Source organism: Oncorhynchus mykiss, chromosome 28 (genome assembly GCF_013265735.2).
Source record: "Oncorhynchus mykiss isolate Arlee chromosome 28, USDA_OmykA_1.1, whole genome shotgun sequence".
In the NCBI taxonomy this organism is placed as follows: domain Eukaryota; kingdom Metazoa; phylum Chordata; class Actinopteri; order Salmoniformes; family Salmonidae; genus Oncorhynchus; species Oncorhynchus mykiss.
Window position 1 is genome coordinate 6850872 of NC_048592.1, and position 13064 is coordinate 6863935.

General features: G+C 43.1%; 1 protein-coding gene across 1 annotated transcript in view; it reads left to right on the forward strand.

The window, feature by feature from the left end:
* The window catches only part of LOC110508407 (potassium/sodium hyperpolarization-activated cyclic nucleotide-gated channel 2-like), a 57069-nt gene that overhangs the window by 16615 nt on the left and 27390 nt on the right, over window positions 1-13064 (forward strand). Inside the window, exon 4 of the mRNA XM_021588920.2 lies at window positions 6856-7017. Within this exon, the coding sequence (XP_021444595.2) occupies window positions 6856-7017 (162 nt within the window). The remainder of the gene's footprint in view (window positions 1-6855; window positions 7018-13064) is intronic.

Consider the following 13064-nt stretch of genomic DNA (forward strand, 5'->3'; position numbering starts at 1 on the left):
TAGGGTAAGTTTGGCGGCGTGAGTGAAGGAGGCTTTGTTGCGAAATAGAAAGCTGATTCTAGATATGATTTTGGATTGGAAATGTTTGATATGAGTCTGGAAGGAGAGTTTGCAGTCTAGCCAGCCACCTAGGTATTTGTAGTTGTCCACATATTCTAGGTCAGAACCGTCCAGAGTAGTGATGCTAGTCGGGCGGGCAGGTGCAGGCAGTGATCGGTTGAAAAGCATACATTTGGTTTTGCTAGCGTTTAAGAGCAGTTGGAGAGTGGCATTGAAGCTCATTTGGAGGTTAGTTAACACAGTGTCCAAAGAAGGGCCAGATGTATACAGAATGGTGTCGTCTGCGTAGAGGTGGAGCAGGGAATCACCCACAGCAAGAGCGACATCATTGATATATACAGATAAGAGAGTCGGACCGAGAATTGAACCCTGTGGTACCCCCATAGAGACGGCCAGAGGTCCGGACAACAGGCCCTCCGATTTTACACACTGAACTCTGTCTGCGAAGTAGTTGGTGAACCAGGCGAGGCAGTCATTTGAGAAACCAAGGCTATTGAGTCTGCCGATAAGAATACGGTGATTGGCAGAGTCGAAAGCCTTGGCCAGGTCAATGAAGACGGCTGCACAGTACTGTCTTTTATCAATGGTGGTTATGATATCATTTAGTACCTTGAGCATGGCTGAGGTGCACCTGTGACCAGCTCGGAAACAGGATTGCACAGTGGAGAAGGCATAATGGGATTCCAAATGGTCAGTAATCTGTTTATTAATTAACTTGTCTTTCAAAGACTTTAGAAAGGCAGGATGGATATAGGTCTGTAACAGTTTGGGTCTAGGTTTGGGTCTAGAGTGTCACCCCCTTTGAATTTGACCACGGCAGCTTTCCAATCTTTAGGGATCTCGGACAAAACAAAAGAGAGGTTGAACAGACTGGTAATAGGGGTTGCAACAATGGCGGCGGATCATTTTAGAAAGAGAGGGTCCAGATTGTCTAGCCCAGCTGATTTGTACGGGTCCAGATTTTGCAGCTCTTTCAGAACATCTGCGATCTGGATTTGGGTGAAGGAGAAGATGGGGAGGCTCGGGCAAGTAGCTGCGAGGGGTGCGGAGCCGTTGGCCGGGGTTGGGGTAGCCAGGAGGAAACCATGGCCAGACGTAGAGAAATGCTTATTGAAATGTTCGATTATCATGGATTTATCGGTGGTAACCGTGTTCGCCAGCTGGGAGGAGGTGCTCTTGTTCTCTATGGACTTTACAGTGTCCCAGAACTTTTTGGAGTTAGAGCTACAGGATGCAAATTTCTGTTTGAAAACTGGATGGCCTCAGGGAATGAGTCCATCTAGTGATTACATTTTCACACAGAAACGCTGAGAATACGCCTCAAATTGTTTTCTATTACTGCTTCCCTTTGGTTATCTGTTTACCGTCAGGAAGAACATTGACGCTGTCCATGGTGCTGATTAGAGCTGTTGGGTTCTGGGATTATGAAAATATACTTATTCATGTCGCTGATGGAGTGCTGAGGTAGAGAGGGTCTACACCAGAAGTTAAGGGTTACAGGAGGAAGGTAATGTAGTCTGTGCAACTAAGCTTGGAATGTGTTGAGTGCAGGGAAGCGATTACATGTGGCAGGCATTTGATGAGGAGAGACGGGTGGAAATCTTAGAAACTAACAATGTCACTGAGGGAAAGTTACATTGTGTCAGGATATATCATTGTTAGCCATCAGGTATCCTCTGGAAGGAGAAGAGACACGGTCTGGTATCAATAACCATGACATCCTTGAGTTGGGGAGGAGTGATCACTTTGGGGTAGAGATCAGGTTAGATGATGTGAGGAAGAACCGATATCACTAAGGTTCTGTCTAGCAACAGAGATGCATTGGCTGTTCTGTTGTGGAGGAGGAGACTCAGTTTAAGATAAAGGATTAAATACCAGTGCTCGTGTGAAATGTTTGTTTTTTTGTATGAATTACAGCTGTGTTGGTTAAGCTTCTCTCGTGTTCGTGAGTTATTTACTCAAAATTAGAACCTAACAGAGCCATACAGTTTGCCAATCAGCTACATGTTGGCACCAAGCGTTCCATTAAAGTAGCATTCTAATCTGCATTCTCTGTAGAATGTAATTGTCTTGGAACCTGTGGGTGCCAACATGCTGCTCGTTCGGATCCTATATCTTAAACCGAGTTAGCAGAACTCTGTATACTGTTAATATGGCTCTGGTACTGTATATTTAGAAATCAAATCAAATCACATTTTTATTAGCATATGTGCCGATTACAGTGAAATGCTTACTTATGAGCCCCTAACCAACAATGATGTTAAAAAAATACGGATAAGAATAAGAAATAAAAGTAACAAGTAATTAAAGAGCAGCAGTAAAATAACAATAGTGAGTCTATATATAGAGTTAATGTGCGGGGTTAGTTGAGGTAATATGTACATGTAGGTAGAGTTATTAAAGTGACTATGCATAGATGATAACAGAAAGTAGCAGTGGTGTAAAAGAGGGGTGGGGGCAATGCACATATAGTCTGGGTAGCCATATGATTAGATGTTCAGGAGTCTTAAGGCTTGGGGGTAGAAGCTGTTTAGCAGCCTCTTGGACCTAGACTTGGTGCTCCAATACCTCTTTCCGTGCGGTAGCAGAGAGAACAGTCTATGCGTAGAGGTGGCTCGAGTCTTTGACAATTTTGGGCCTTCCTCTGACACCGCCTGGTATATAGGTCCTGGATGGCAGAAAGCTTGGCCCCAGTGATGTACTGGGCCATTCACACTATCCTCTATAGTGCCTTGCAGTCGGAGGCAGAGCAGTTGCCATACTGGGCAGTGATGCAACCATGCTCTCGATGGTGCAGGTGTAGAACCTTTTGAGGATCTGAGGACCCATGCCAAATCTTTTCAGTCTCCTGAGGGGGAATAGGTTTTGTCGTGCCCTCTTCACGACTGTCTTGGTGTGCTTGTACCATGTTAGTTTGTTGGTGATGTTGACACCAAGGAACTTGAAGCTCTCAACCTGCTCCACTGCAGCCCCGTCGATGAGAATGGGGCGTGCTCGGTACTATTTTTCCTGTAGTCCACAATCATCTCCTTTGAGTACAGTATTGTTCCCTGGGGTACAAAGATCAAAATCCACATGATGTACCTTCAGAGATACACATGTGATCTCACATGGTACTGTACGGTAATGCATTGAAGAAAGGTACATATTTGTACCCACCAAAAGATACAATGATGTTTTTACCATTTAAAATGAACTAACAGCTTTGTCACTGTGGTGGCACCATAAAAGGCCAATTAGTACCATAATCATTATCATTATGATATTTTCCAGCATGCTCCACTGCAGGTAGATTTTTTAGAATTGTTTTAAATATCAGTGTTTTTGCATTTACATTGATTAATCAATCTTATGCTACACAGAGATAAACAACAACAAAAAAATCTAAATTAATCCATTCATTTATTTTGAATTTGTGTACCCTTTACTGAAATGGTTGTTCCAGTTGAAATGCCTTAGGAAGTCTCCTCACAATGTCCCTAACCCATGGCAGTCATTCTGAATGCAGGTTGCAGGTGAATAAAAATTCCAGCTGATGGAAAGCCTAACTCTGGCTGGATTCCAATAGGAATTGCACATCACTTTGCATGCCAGTATAATGTGACTTGTAACTTCCCAATATTTCCAGGTTTTCCAGAAATCCCAGTTGTAAGATTCCTGGAAATGTGAAGAAATAAGCAAGAAATCCAGTATCCTTTAACCAGGATTTCTGGAAAATCTGGGAATTTGGGAAAAGTTACCGGAATTTTGCAACCCTACTTGCAGGGCTGATGTATCATGGTAAAAGTAGGCCTCAAAATAAGGCCCTATAAAGAGTTTAGTTTTAATGATAACATTTGCCTAGGAACTAATTTGGTGAAGGACACAGGATTGAAAAAAAATGAATTCAACAGCCGTGTCGCTGTCACTAACAAGTATAGTCATGGGGGGTAACACTACAATGCACTTGAAAAGGCATGGCACACTGGGAAATTATATTGGAGGCATGGCTTAGTGGGGGTGTAGCTTTCAGATAGTTATTTTTGGCCACCCGTGAGTGTTGTACCAGTTTAAGTGGTCTATGGTAGGGATACATTCCTTATAAAGGCTAAATGTACCTTTTATAAAAGCACACCTTTGTACCTGTGGACTATATGTAAGAAAGGTACTATCTAAGTTATGAACTGGGGTACAATTATGTACCTACAGTATATCTGTCACGTGTGCTCCCTCTCAGACCTCTAGGTCACCGGGCTGCTCATTATGGCGCACACCTGTCACCATCGTTACGCGTACCTGCGTGTCATCAGACTCACCTGGACTCCATCACTTCCCTGATTACCTTCCCTATTGTGAAGACGTTGGTAAAATGAAAAAATGCAGAGTCAGGCGCAGGACACAGTTCTGAGTAATCATCCAAAATTTACTCCAAAATAAGTAAGATTCCAACAAGGAACAAATACAATAATCCCAAGCACGAACAATGAGAACCCAAATGACAAACAATAATGCACAAAACAGAGAGGGAAATCAGAGGGTTAAATAAGGAACATAATTAATGGAATGGAAACCAGGTGTGTATGATCAAGACCAAACAAAACGAAAATGAAACATAGATCGGTGGTGTTTAGAAAGCCGGTGACGTCGACCAACGAACGCCGCCCGAAGAAGGAGAGGGACCAACTTCGGCCGAAGTCGTGACACCTATATATGTCCCTCCCTTTGGTTCCTTCCCCAGGCGTTATTGTTTTTGTTTCTGTTTCATGTCTGTGCTGTCACGTTCTGACCTTTATTTCCTTTATTATGGGCATTGGTCCACTACAACGCTGTGCATTGGTCCACTGATCCTTCTCGCTTCTCCTCCTCCTCCTCAGCGGAGGAATGCCGTTACATGTGCGTTGTTTGTGTTTCTTGTTTTGTATTATGTTGCGTTTATTTATTAAGACACTCTTCCCGACGCTCAGCGCACTCGTTACAATATCTAGAGGTACAAAGGATGACCTAACAGGGTACCACCCCAGTGACAAGTATTTGTACCCCTTTAGGAACAAAAATAATAATACATCTAACTGTGTCTGACCCTCTCCTCCTCAGCCAGTTAACATGTCACTAATCACGAGTTGTCCTCTAAGCAGCAGTTGGACTCTTTATAAATAGATGTGATGAAGTGCAGTATTTTGTCAGTTTCCAGCTCATATTAGACACCAACTGTCACAAGGCCTGAAAGGTTAAAGTGGCATTTCGAAATATCAACTGGTGATTCATGTTCAATCACAGCCCTTGCAGAGATACTGTATGAGGACAAAGTCATCGGTCAGTGACTGTGAGTTAGCAATGCACCATACTGACTAAACTGCATTTCGTTTTCCAACTTGTATTTTCTTAATACTTCCTCAGGGGTCATTGAAAGGTGATTGTCCTTGCGGTCAGTTTGGTTTCTTGTGCAGAAATACAGATGTATATCTTTTGGTGAATTTAGTCTAGTTGGGCATAGAGAAGCATAGACAGATTTTAGCTGGTCACCCCATGATTTCAGCCATCACACCAAAGTACTAATAGATGGAGGGCTTAAGTGACAATAATGATCATTGGTTGGCTAAAGTGACAACCTTGTGACTGAAGATGATTGATAAGTGAGATGACGTATCAGGAATCCTGATCGTTTCCTGTCCATCATACAGAGAGAGTGTGTGTGTGTGTGTCTGTGCCTACAGACTTGTGTACTGGTATGTGTTTGTGTGATAGTGAGAGACTCCTGTCATGTGTGTTACATCTCTGATTGATGTGTTGCTCTGTTCCTGCTGTGTCTGATGGGGAGCTGTCTTTCCTCTCTCATTAATCATGCTTGGTATGGTCCAACGATACAGCAGGCAACATGGTACTGCTGACTAGAGTCTTCTCATTTAATCCTGCTTCTAGGACTTGTCTTCTTGATCACCAGAGAATTTTGCATTAAAACTCTTAAGGATCTCTATAGATCAGTGTCCCAACCGTGGAACATGTGAGCTAATGTGCGACAATTTCCCAGGACATAGACATACCTGGTATTGGCAGAAAGCTTAAATTCTTGTTAATCTAACTGCACTGTTACAGTAGCTATTACAGTGAAAGAATACCATGCTATTGTTTCAGGAGAGTGCACAGTTATGAACTTGAAAGTTTTTATTAAACCAATTAGGCACATATGGGAAATCTTGATACAACATTTTGAACAGAAATGCAATGCTTCATTGGACCAGTCTAAAAAGTTGCACATACACAGCTGCCATCTATAGTGGCCAAAATATAAATTGCGCCTGGGCTGGAATAATACATTATGGCCTTTCTCGTGCATTTCAAAGATGATGGTACAATTTTTTTTGTATTATCTTTTACCAGATCTAATGTGTTATATTCTCCTACATTAATTTCACATTTCCACAAAGTTCAAAGTGTTTCCTTTCAAATGGTATCAAGAATATGCAGGTGAGCTACAGGCAGTTAGATTTGGGTATGTCATTTTAGGTGAAAATTGAAAAAAGGGGGCAGAGGTTTTAAACATGACATCTCAAATGAAACAGAATTCCGTGACTGTGATTCTGTCTCTCGCTAGCTTTCTCTCTGTCTATTTATCTCTTTCTCTTTCTCTCTCACTCTCTCTCTTTCTCTCTCTGCTTCTCTGTCTCTCTCTTGCACAGATACACATACACACACTCACTCACTCACTCACACACTCACTCACTCACTCACTCACTCACTCACTCACTCACTCACTCACTCACTCTCGTCCTTTCTCGCGGCTTGAACTAATTCTCTGTTTCTCTATCTCTGTTTCAGATCTTCCATATGACCTATGACCTGGCCAGTGCGGTGATGCGTATCTTCAACCTGATTGGTATGATGCTGCTGCTGTGTCACTGGGATGGCTGTCTACAGTTCCTGGTTCCCATGCTGCAGGACTTCCCCTCAGACTGCTGGGTCTCACTCAACAAGATGGTGGTATGTGTTTGATTCATAACATCCTTTACATTCATAAGTAAAACCAGCGAGTAGAGAGGCAATAGGAAACATCAGTCATGAGCCATTCATGAATCCGTTCTTATTCATAAACAATAAGAATAGTCTCCAACACTTACACAATACACATATCAGTGGTATTTAGTAACCACAGAGGCATTTCATAAGATAGGCTCAATGCTTGCTTTAATACAGATACTCTAGTTGATTTATCGATTGCTCAAAAGACCTTCATCTAATTGCTATTGATGAAAGCTTCCTGATGAAGGCTTATTGGGAAAACACATCAATGTGTTTTAACTAGAAATCAATCCAATGAGTTGGATTGATTGATGGTTGTTTGAACTGTCTCCTGTTAGAACAGTCAGCCAGTGAGCCAGACACAGCCAGCAGAGCCATCTAAGGACGAGCAAGGGAAAGCCCTCTCGTTCTCTCACCGGGGTGGGGTGATGACAGGAAAGATTAAAGGGGTGAAATGGGAATGTGTCCAGGCAGCTGGCTCCTTTGTTCCTGTCTCTCTTCTCTGAGAGATAAAAGCCCGCTGTTTATACACTCTTAGAAAAAAGGGTTCCAAAAGGGTTCTTTGGCTGTCCCCATAGGAGAACCCTTTTTGGTTCCAAGTAGAACTCTTTTGGGTTCCATGTAGAACCAACCCTCTGTGGAAAGGGGTTTACATGGAACCCAAACGGTTTCTACCTGGAACCAAAAGGGTTCTCCTATGGGGACAGTCGAAGAACCATTTTAGGTTAAATATAACCTTTTTTTTCAAGAGTGTAGGTCCGTCCGTCAGCTCAGCCTTTTACAGACCCATGGAAAACTGCCCTGTCTCCCAGGCCCTAGCCACGAGGCACAGCTCTAAATGGGGTTTTAAACGGATTGGGTTCTGTTCCTCTGCCGCCATTGGGCCTGTATCTCGTACATTTTCTGTTAGTTAAAATTTTTCCTGCAGGGAAGATGTTGAAGTGTGTTCCTTTTTTTTAATGAACATACAGAACTAATACCCCATCAAATGAGTCCCCCGGTGGGCCTTAAGCAATGAGAAGAGAAAACAAGTATTTTCCTTCCATCCAAGTTGTGAAGGAACAAATCTTGGTTTGTGATGTTCGATTGAATTATGCTAGACTGTTATCTGTGCTGTGTTTTCATCTGTTTGATGTTTAAAATCAGGTCAGTTGATTGAGAAAGGTGATTACGACTTTGGCTCTGCTTCCCAATCTTACAACCTTGTTCAGGTGAGGGGTCAAGTGACCAGAATAGATATTAGTTGATCAGTTGATTGACCAGGTAACCATAATAATCTGAAAGGCTTGTTTGAGAAAGGCTTGTTTGAGAAAGGCTTGTTTGAGAATGTGATGAGAACAGTGAGGATCATGTGGATCGGCCAGGACATTCTCTCCAATGAAAGGTTCAGAACATCACATCCCTCCTGTCAGGAGCGTTATTGTCAGTTCCCATAATTTTGATGTCAGACTGTAATAAACCTCCATAACCTTCTCTGACAGATACTTAATGTCATTCATATGACAACCCAACACAGGCATTCTGACTGGCCACCTCAAAGCAAAAACTCAGAGTTTACCCTTCTATGATAGACAACTAGGGGTCCTGAGGACTGTGTTGTATACTGTATAAACTCCCACATGATACTCTCTCCAGAGGGCTGTCACTCTTTACCGAGCGGCCCAGGTTGGCAGGATGCAGTGTTCCCGAGGCCACCTGAGACCTCCCTCCTATTGAGTGGCTGGCTACTCGTAATATTATCCACTGTGTAGCAGCCAGGACATCCATCATCACTACTAGACCTACACACGCTAAAGTACAGGCCAGTGGAGGTGGCAGGAGGGCACACAGGTAGTAACCCATGGAGGGCGAGGTGAGGCGGATGGGGGCACGGGGTTGTAACCCTTTTGAAGAGTATAAACTGCCTGTTCCCTTTTTTGTTGAATGGATGACGTCACATAAGGCTAATAATTCAATCATAGAGCTGTAGAATTCCAAAATACACAATCTAGAACCTAAAGGGGTTCTTTGGTTGTCCCCATAGGAGAACAATAGCAATTACCATGGCAATTAAGCATCGATTCTTGAACATTTTAAATAGACGAATGTTACAACCACCAGGGAACGCTGATCAATTCTAGTCTGTTCTATCAATTTTAATTCTATGTTGGGAGGGATTGTGGATTAACAGTTAGAGATAGTTTGTTTTTCCTCAGCAGAGAGAAAGAGACATGCGTCACAGGAGTGAAGGGGCTAAATGGATAATGATAGCGGCAGCAGCGGCAAACAGACAGTCAGGCTTTCAGAACTGTAATTATTGATGTTGATTAAACACTACTGTAAAGAACAGACGTGCTTAATTGAAACGACTGGCCAAGAAATAGAGGCTCTTGTGTACCTTTAGAAAAACTGCTTCCTTGAGACGTCAGTCTCTGCCACAGGAGACTGGTGAATGGAGGAAGGCTCCTAATGGCTTGAATAGATTAATGGAATGGCATCAAACACATGGAAACCATATGTTTGATACCTTTCAATTTATTCCATACCCGCCATTACAATGAGCCCGTCCTCCGATTTAAAGTAACACCAGCCACCACTTCCCTCTATTTGTGCGTTACTGCATATACAATAACTAGTCTATCCCACACGGCAAAAACTAGTTGAATAAACATTGTTTCCACATAATTTCCACCCCCAAAACCTATGTGATGACATTGAATCAATGTGGAAAACTGATTGGATTTGCAAGAAGAAAACATAAGGGCATTTCATATTTTTAACCTAAATCCAATGATGGTGAGATTTCTTTATTTCACATTGAATAACAACTCAACCAAATGTAAATCAAAAATAGATATTGAGCGGATGTCTGTGCCTAGTGGGATTGGACTAGTATGCAGTATCAGGGTGGGCTAAAGTGAATTTCGAGTTTCAGAGTCCGTATCCAACGCTGCATAATTAACTGTGATCAGACCCCCAACAGGTACTGAGTGAAATCAGTGAAGGATTTAGATATGAGTTTGTTGTCACTGTCTGAGAGAGAGGCAAGACAAAGGAAGAGATCATATCTAGCCCCATTAGCTGGTCTTGGTTTTGAGTGTGTGAATAATTCCACCAAAGTCATATGTTCCTGAATGTACAGTAGGGGGTGTATTGGTGGCAATGTGACAGTGCAAGGGGTTTTACACTGTCTTGGGCAGCGTTTCCCAAACTCGGTCATCGGGACCGCAAGGGTTGCAAGTTTTGTTTTTTGAATCAGCTGTGTAGTACTAGGGCAAAAAACGAAATGTTCACCCCTTGGGGTCTGGAAAACACTGCCTATGCCGGACCTCCTAGACCAATGATTTAAAGGCAAAGGAGACAGATGTGCAGTGCAAACAAAGAGGCTTTTATTAAGAAAAGGCTAATTAAATCCTGGCTCTTTCAGAGCTCTACAGGGTCTGATGTTAAATGTAGAAAACAAAACAAAGTCAACAGGACTAGTCAACAGCTTAAACTCTCCCTCAAAATGAGCGCTGCACACCTTTAAATCTTTAGGCTGTCAATTAGAGGGCTGCCACATCCTCCTTAAGGGAACCGTGCTCAGCTGGAGCTTGTTCCCCTAGCTAGCGTTCCTCGTGCTGGCTAGGCATCCTCCACAGCAGTCAACTAGAGGGCTGCCACTCTCATTAAGGGAACAGCGCTCAGCTGGAGCTTGTTCCCCTAGCCCTGCTGTACCACAAGCCAATACATTCTAACATATGGAGAACTAGGTTTTGCCAGAAAACAACATATTGAAACTAACAGCAACATGGGAACAAACAACTCTGTAGATTTTGTATAGACTATGTATATGATAAAGGGCATATTGGCAAGCAAATTAATCATATAAAGAGAAAGGTTAGCTAAGCTTCTACCACATTGCATGTGGAGTTCAGTAGTTCCATGTTATAATAATAGTGTCTCTCTGGCCTTATCTACTGTACTGCTCCTCTGTGGAACCCAAGTAACCCTATTAGACATATCCATCAGAGCTGCTGTTTCCCTTCCAAAAAAAGGCTTTATGAGAAAAGACTGACGCCATACAAACCGATCCAGACTCCCACACTAGACCCCATCATCATCGAGGCAGAGGCAGAGATAGATAAAAAATAAAAAAAGGATGCCACTCTTCCTCTGGTGCTGGGAATGAATGGGCTCGGAAAAGAGGATGTCTGGCCTTCTGCTCACAGATTAAACAAATATATTACAATGTTGTGTTCTCCTCCCAGTGGTTTTGATGGAGGGAGAACGATGGGGGGGGGGGGGGGGGGGGGGCAGAAAGAGAGAGAGAGAGATGGCCTGGCTGTCTCTGTCAGTGGCTGGTCACTATAAATTCAGTCAAGCTAGTGTAATAGAGCCTGCGGCTCAACAGGGTTGGACTGTCGGCTTCATAACGTGCTGTACTATATCTGCTGATATTTGCTCAGCTTATCGCTCCCCAACTACACGTGTTGATTGTCTCTCGTTGGCTCTCTCTCTTTACGTGCCTATTATGGCCAAGCAAAGCCCTGGACCCCTTTTTGTTCTGAGAAAGGGAAAATATATGACAATGTGCCAGCGCAAAGCAAACATACATCTCTGTGTTCTGGGTTCTTTTGTTTGCCTGTGTTGGCTGTGACCCAGTTCCTTTGCGGTGAGGTTGACTGTTTTAAAAATATTTTTCACCTTTATTTAACCAGGTAGGCCAGTTGAGAACAAGTTCTCATTTACAACTGCGACCTGGCCAAGATAAAGCAAAAACAGAGTTACAAATGGAATAAACAAACATACAGTCAATAACACAATAGAAAACATCTATATACAGTGTGTGCATATTAGGTAAGATTAGGGAGGTAAGGCAATAAATAGGCCGTAGTGGCGAAGTAATTACAATTTAGCAATTAAACACTGGAGTGATAGATGTGCAGAAGATGAATGTGCAAGTATAGATACTGCGGTGCAAAGGAGCAAATAAATAAATATAATATGGGGATGAGGTAGTTGGATGGGCTATTTACAGATGGGCTATGTACAGGTGCAATGATCTGTGAGATGCTCTGACAGCTGATGCTTAAAGTTAGTGAGGGAGATATGAGTCTCCAGCTTCAGTGATTTTTGCAATTCGTTCCAGTCATTGGCAGCAGAGAACTGGAAGGAAAGGCAGCCAAAGGTAGGAATAGGCTTTGGGGTTGACCAGTGAAATATACCTGCTGGAGCGCGTGCTACAGGTGGGTGCTGCAATGATGACCAGTGAGCTGAGATAAGGTAGGGGCTTTACCTAGCAAAGACTTATAGATGACCTGGAGCTAGTGAGTTTGGCGACGAATATGAAGCAAGGGCCAGCCAACGAGCGCATACAGTCGCTGTGGTGGGTAGCATATGGGGCTTTGGTAACAAAACAGATGGCACTGTGATAGACTGCATCCAATTTGCTGAGTAGAGTGTTGGGAGCTATTTTGTAAATGACATCGCTGAAGTCAAGGATTGGTAGGATAGTCAGTTTTACAAGGGTATGTTTGGCAGCATGAGTGAAGGATGCTTAGCTGCGAAATAGGAAGCCGATTCTAGATTTAATTTTGGATTGGAGGTGCTTCATGTGAGTCTGAAAGGAGAGTTTACAGTCTAAACAGACACCTAGTTATTTGTATTGTCCATATATTCTAAGTCAGAACCGTCCAGAGTAGTGATGCTGGATGGGCGGGCAGGTGTGGGCAGCGATCGTTTGAAGAGCATGCATTTAGTTGTATTTGCATTTAAGAGCAGTTGGAGGCCACGGAAGGAGAGTTGTATGCTATTGAAGCTCGTCTGGAGGTTAGTTAACACAGTGTCCAAAGAGGGCCAGAAGTTTACAGAATGGTGTCGTCTACGTAGAGGTGGATCGGAGAATCACCAGCAGCAAGAGCAACATCATTGATGTATACAGAGAAAAGAGTCAGCCAGAGAATTGAACCCTGTGGCAGCACCATAGAGACTGCCAGAGGTCCGGACAACAGGCCCTCCAATTTGACACACTGAAATCTGTCTGATAA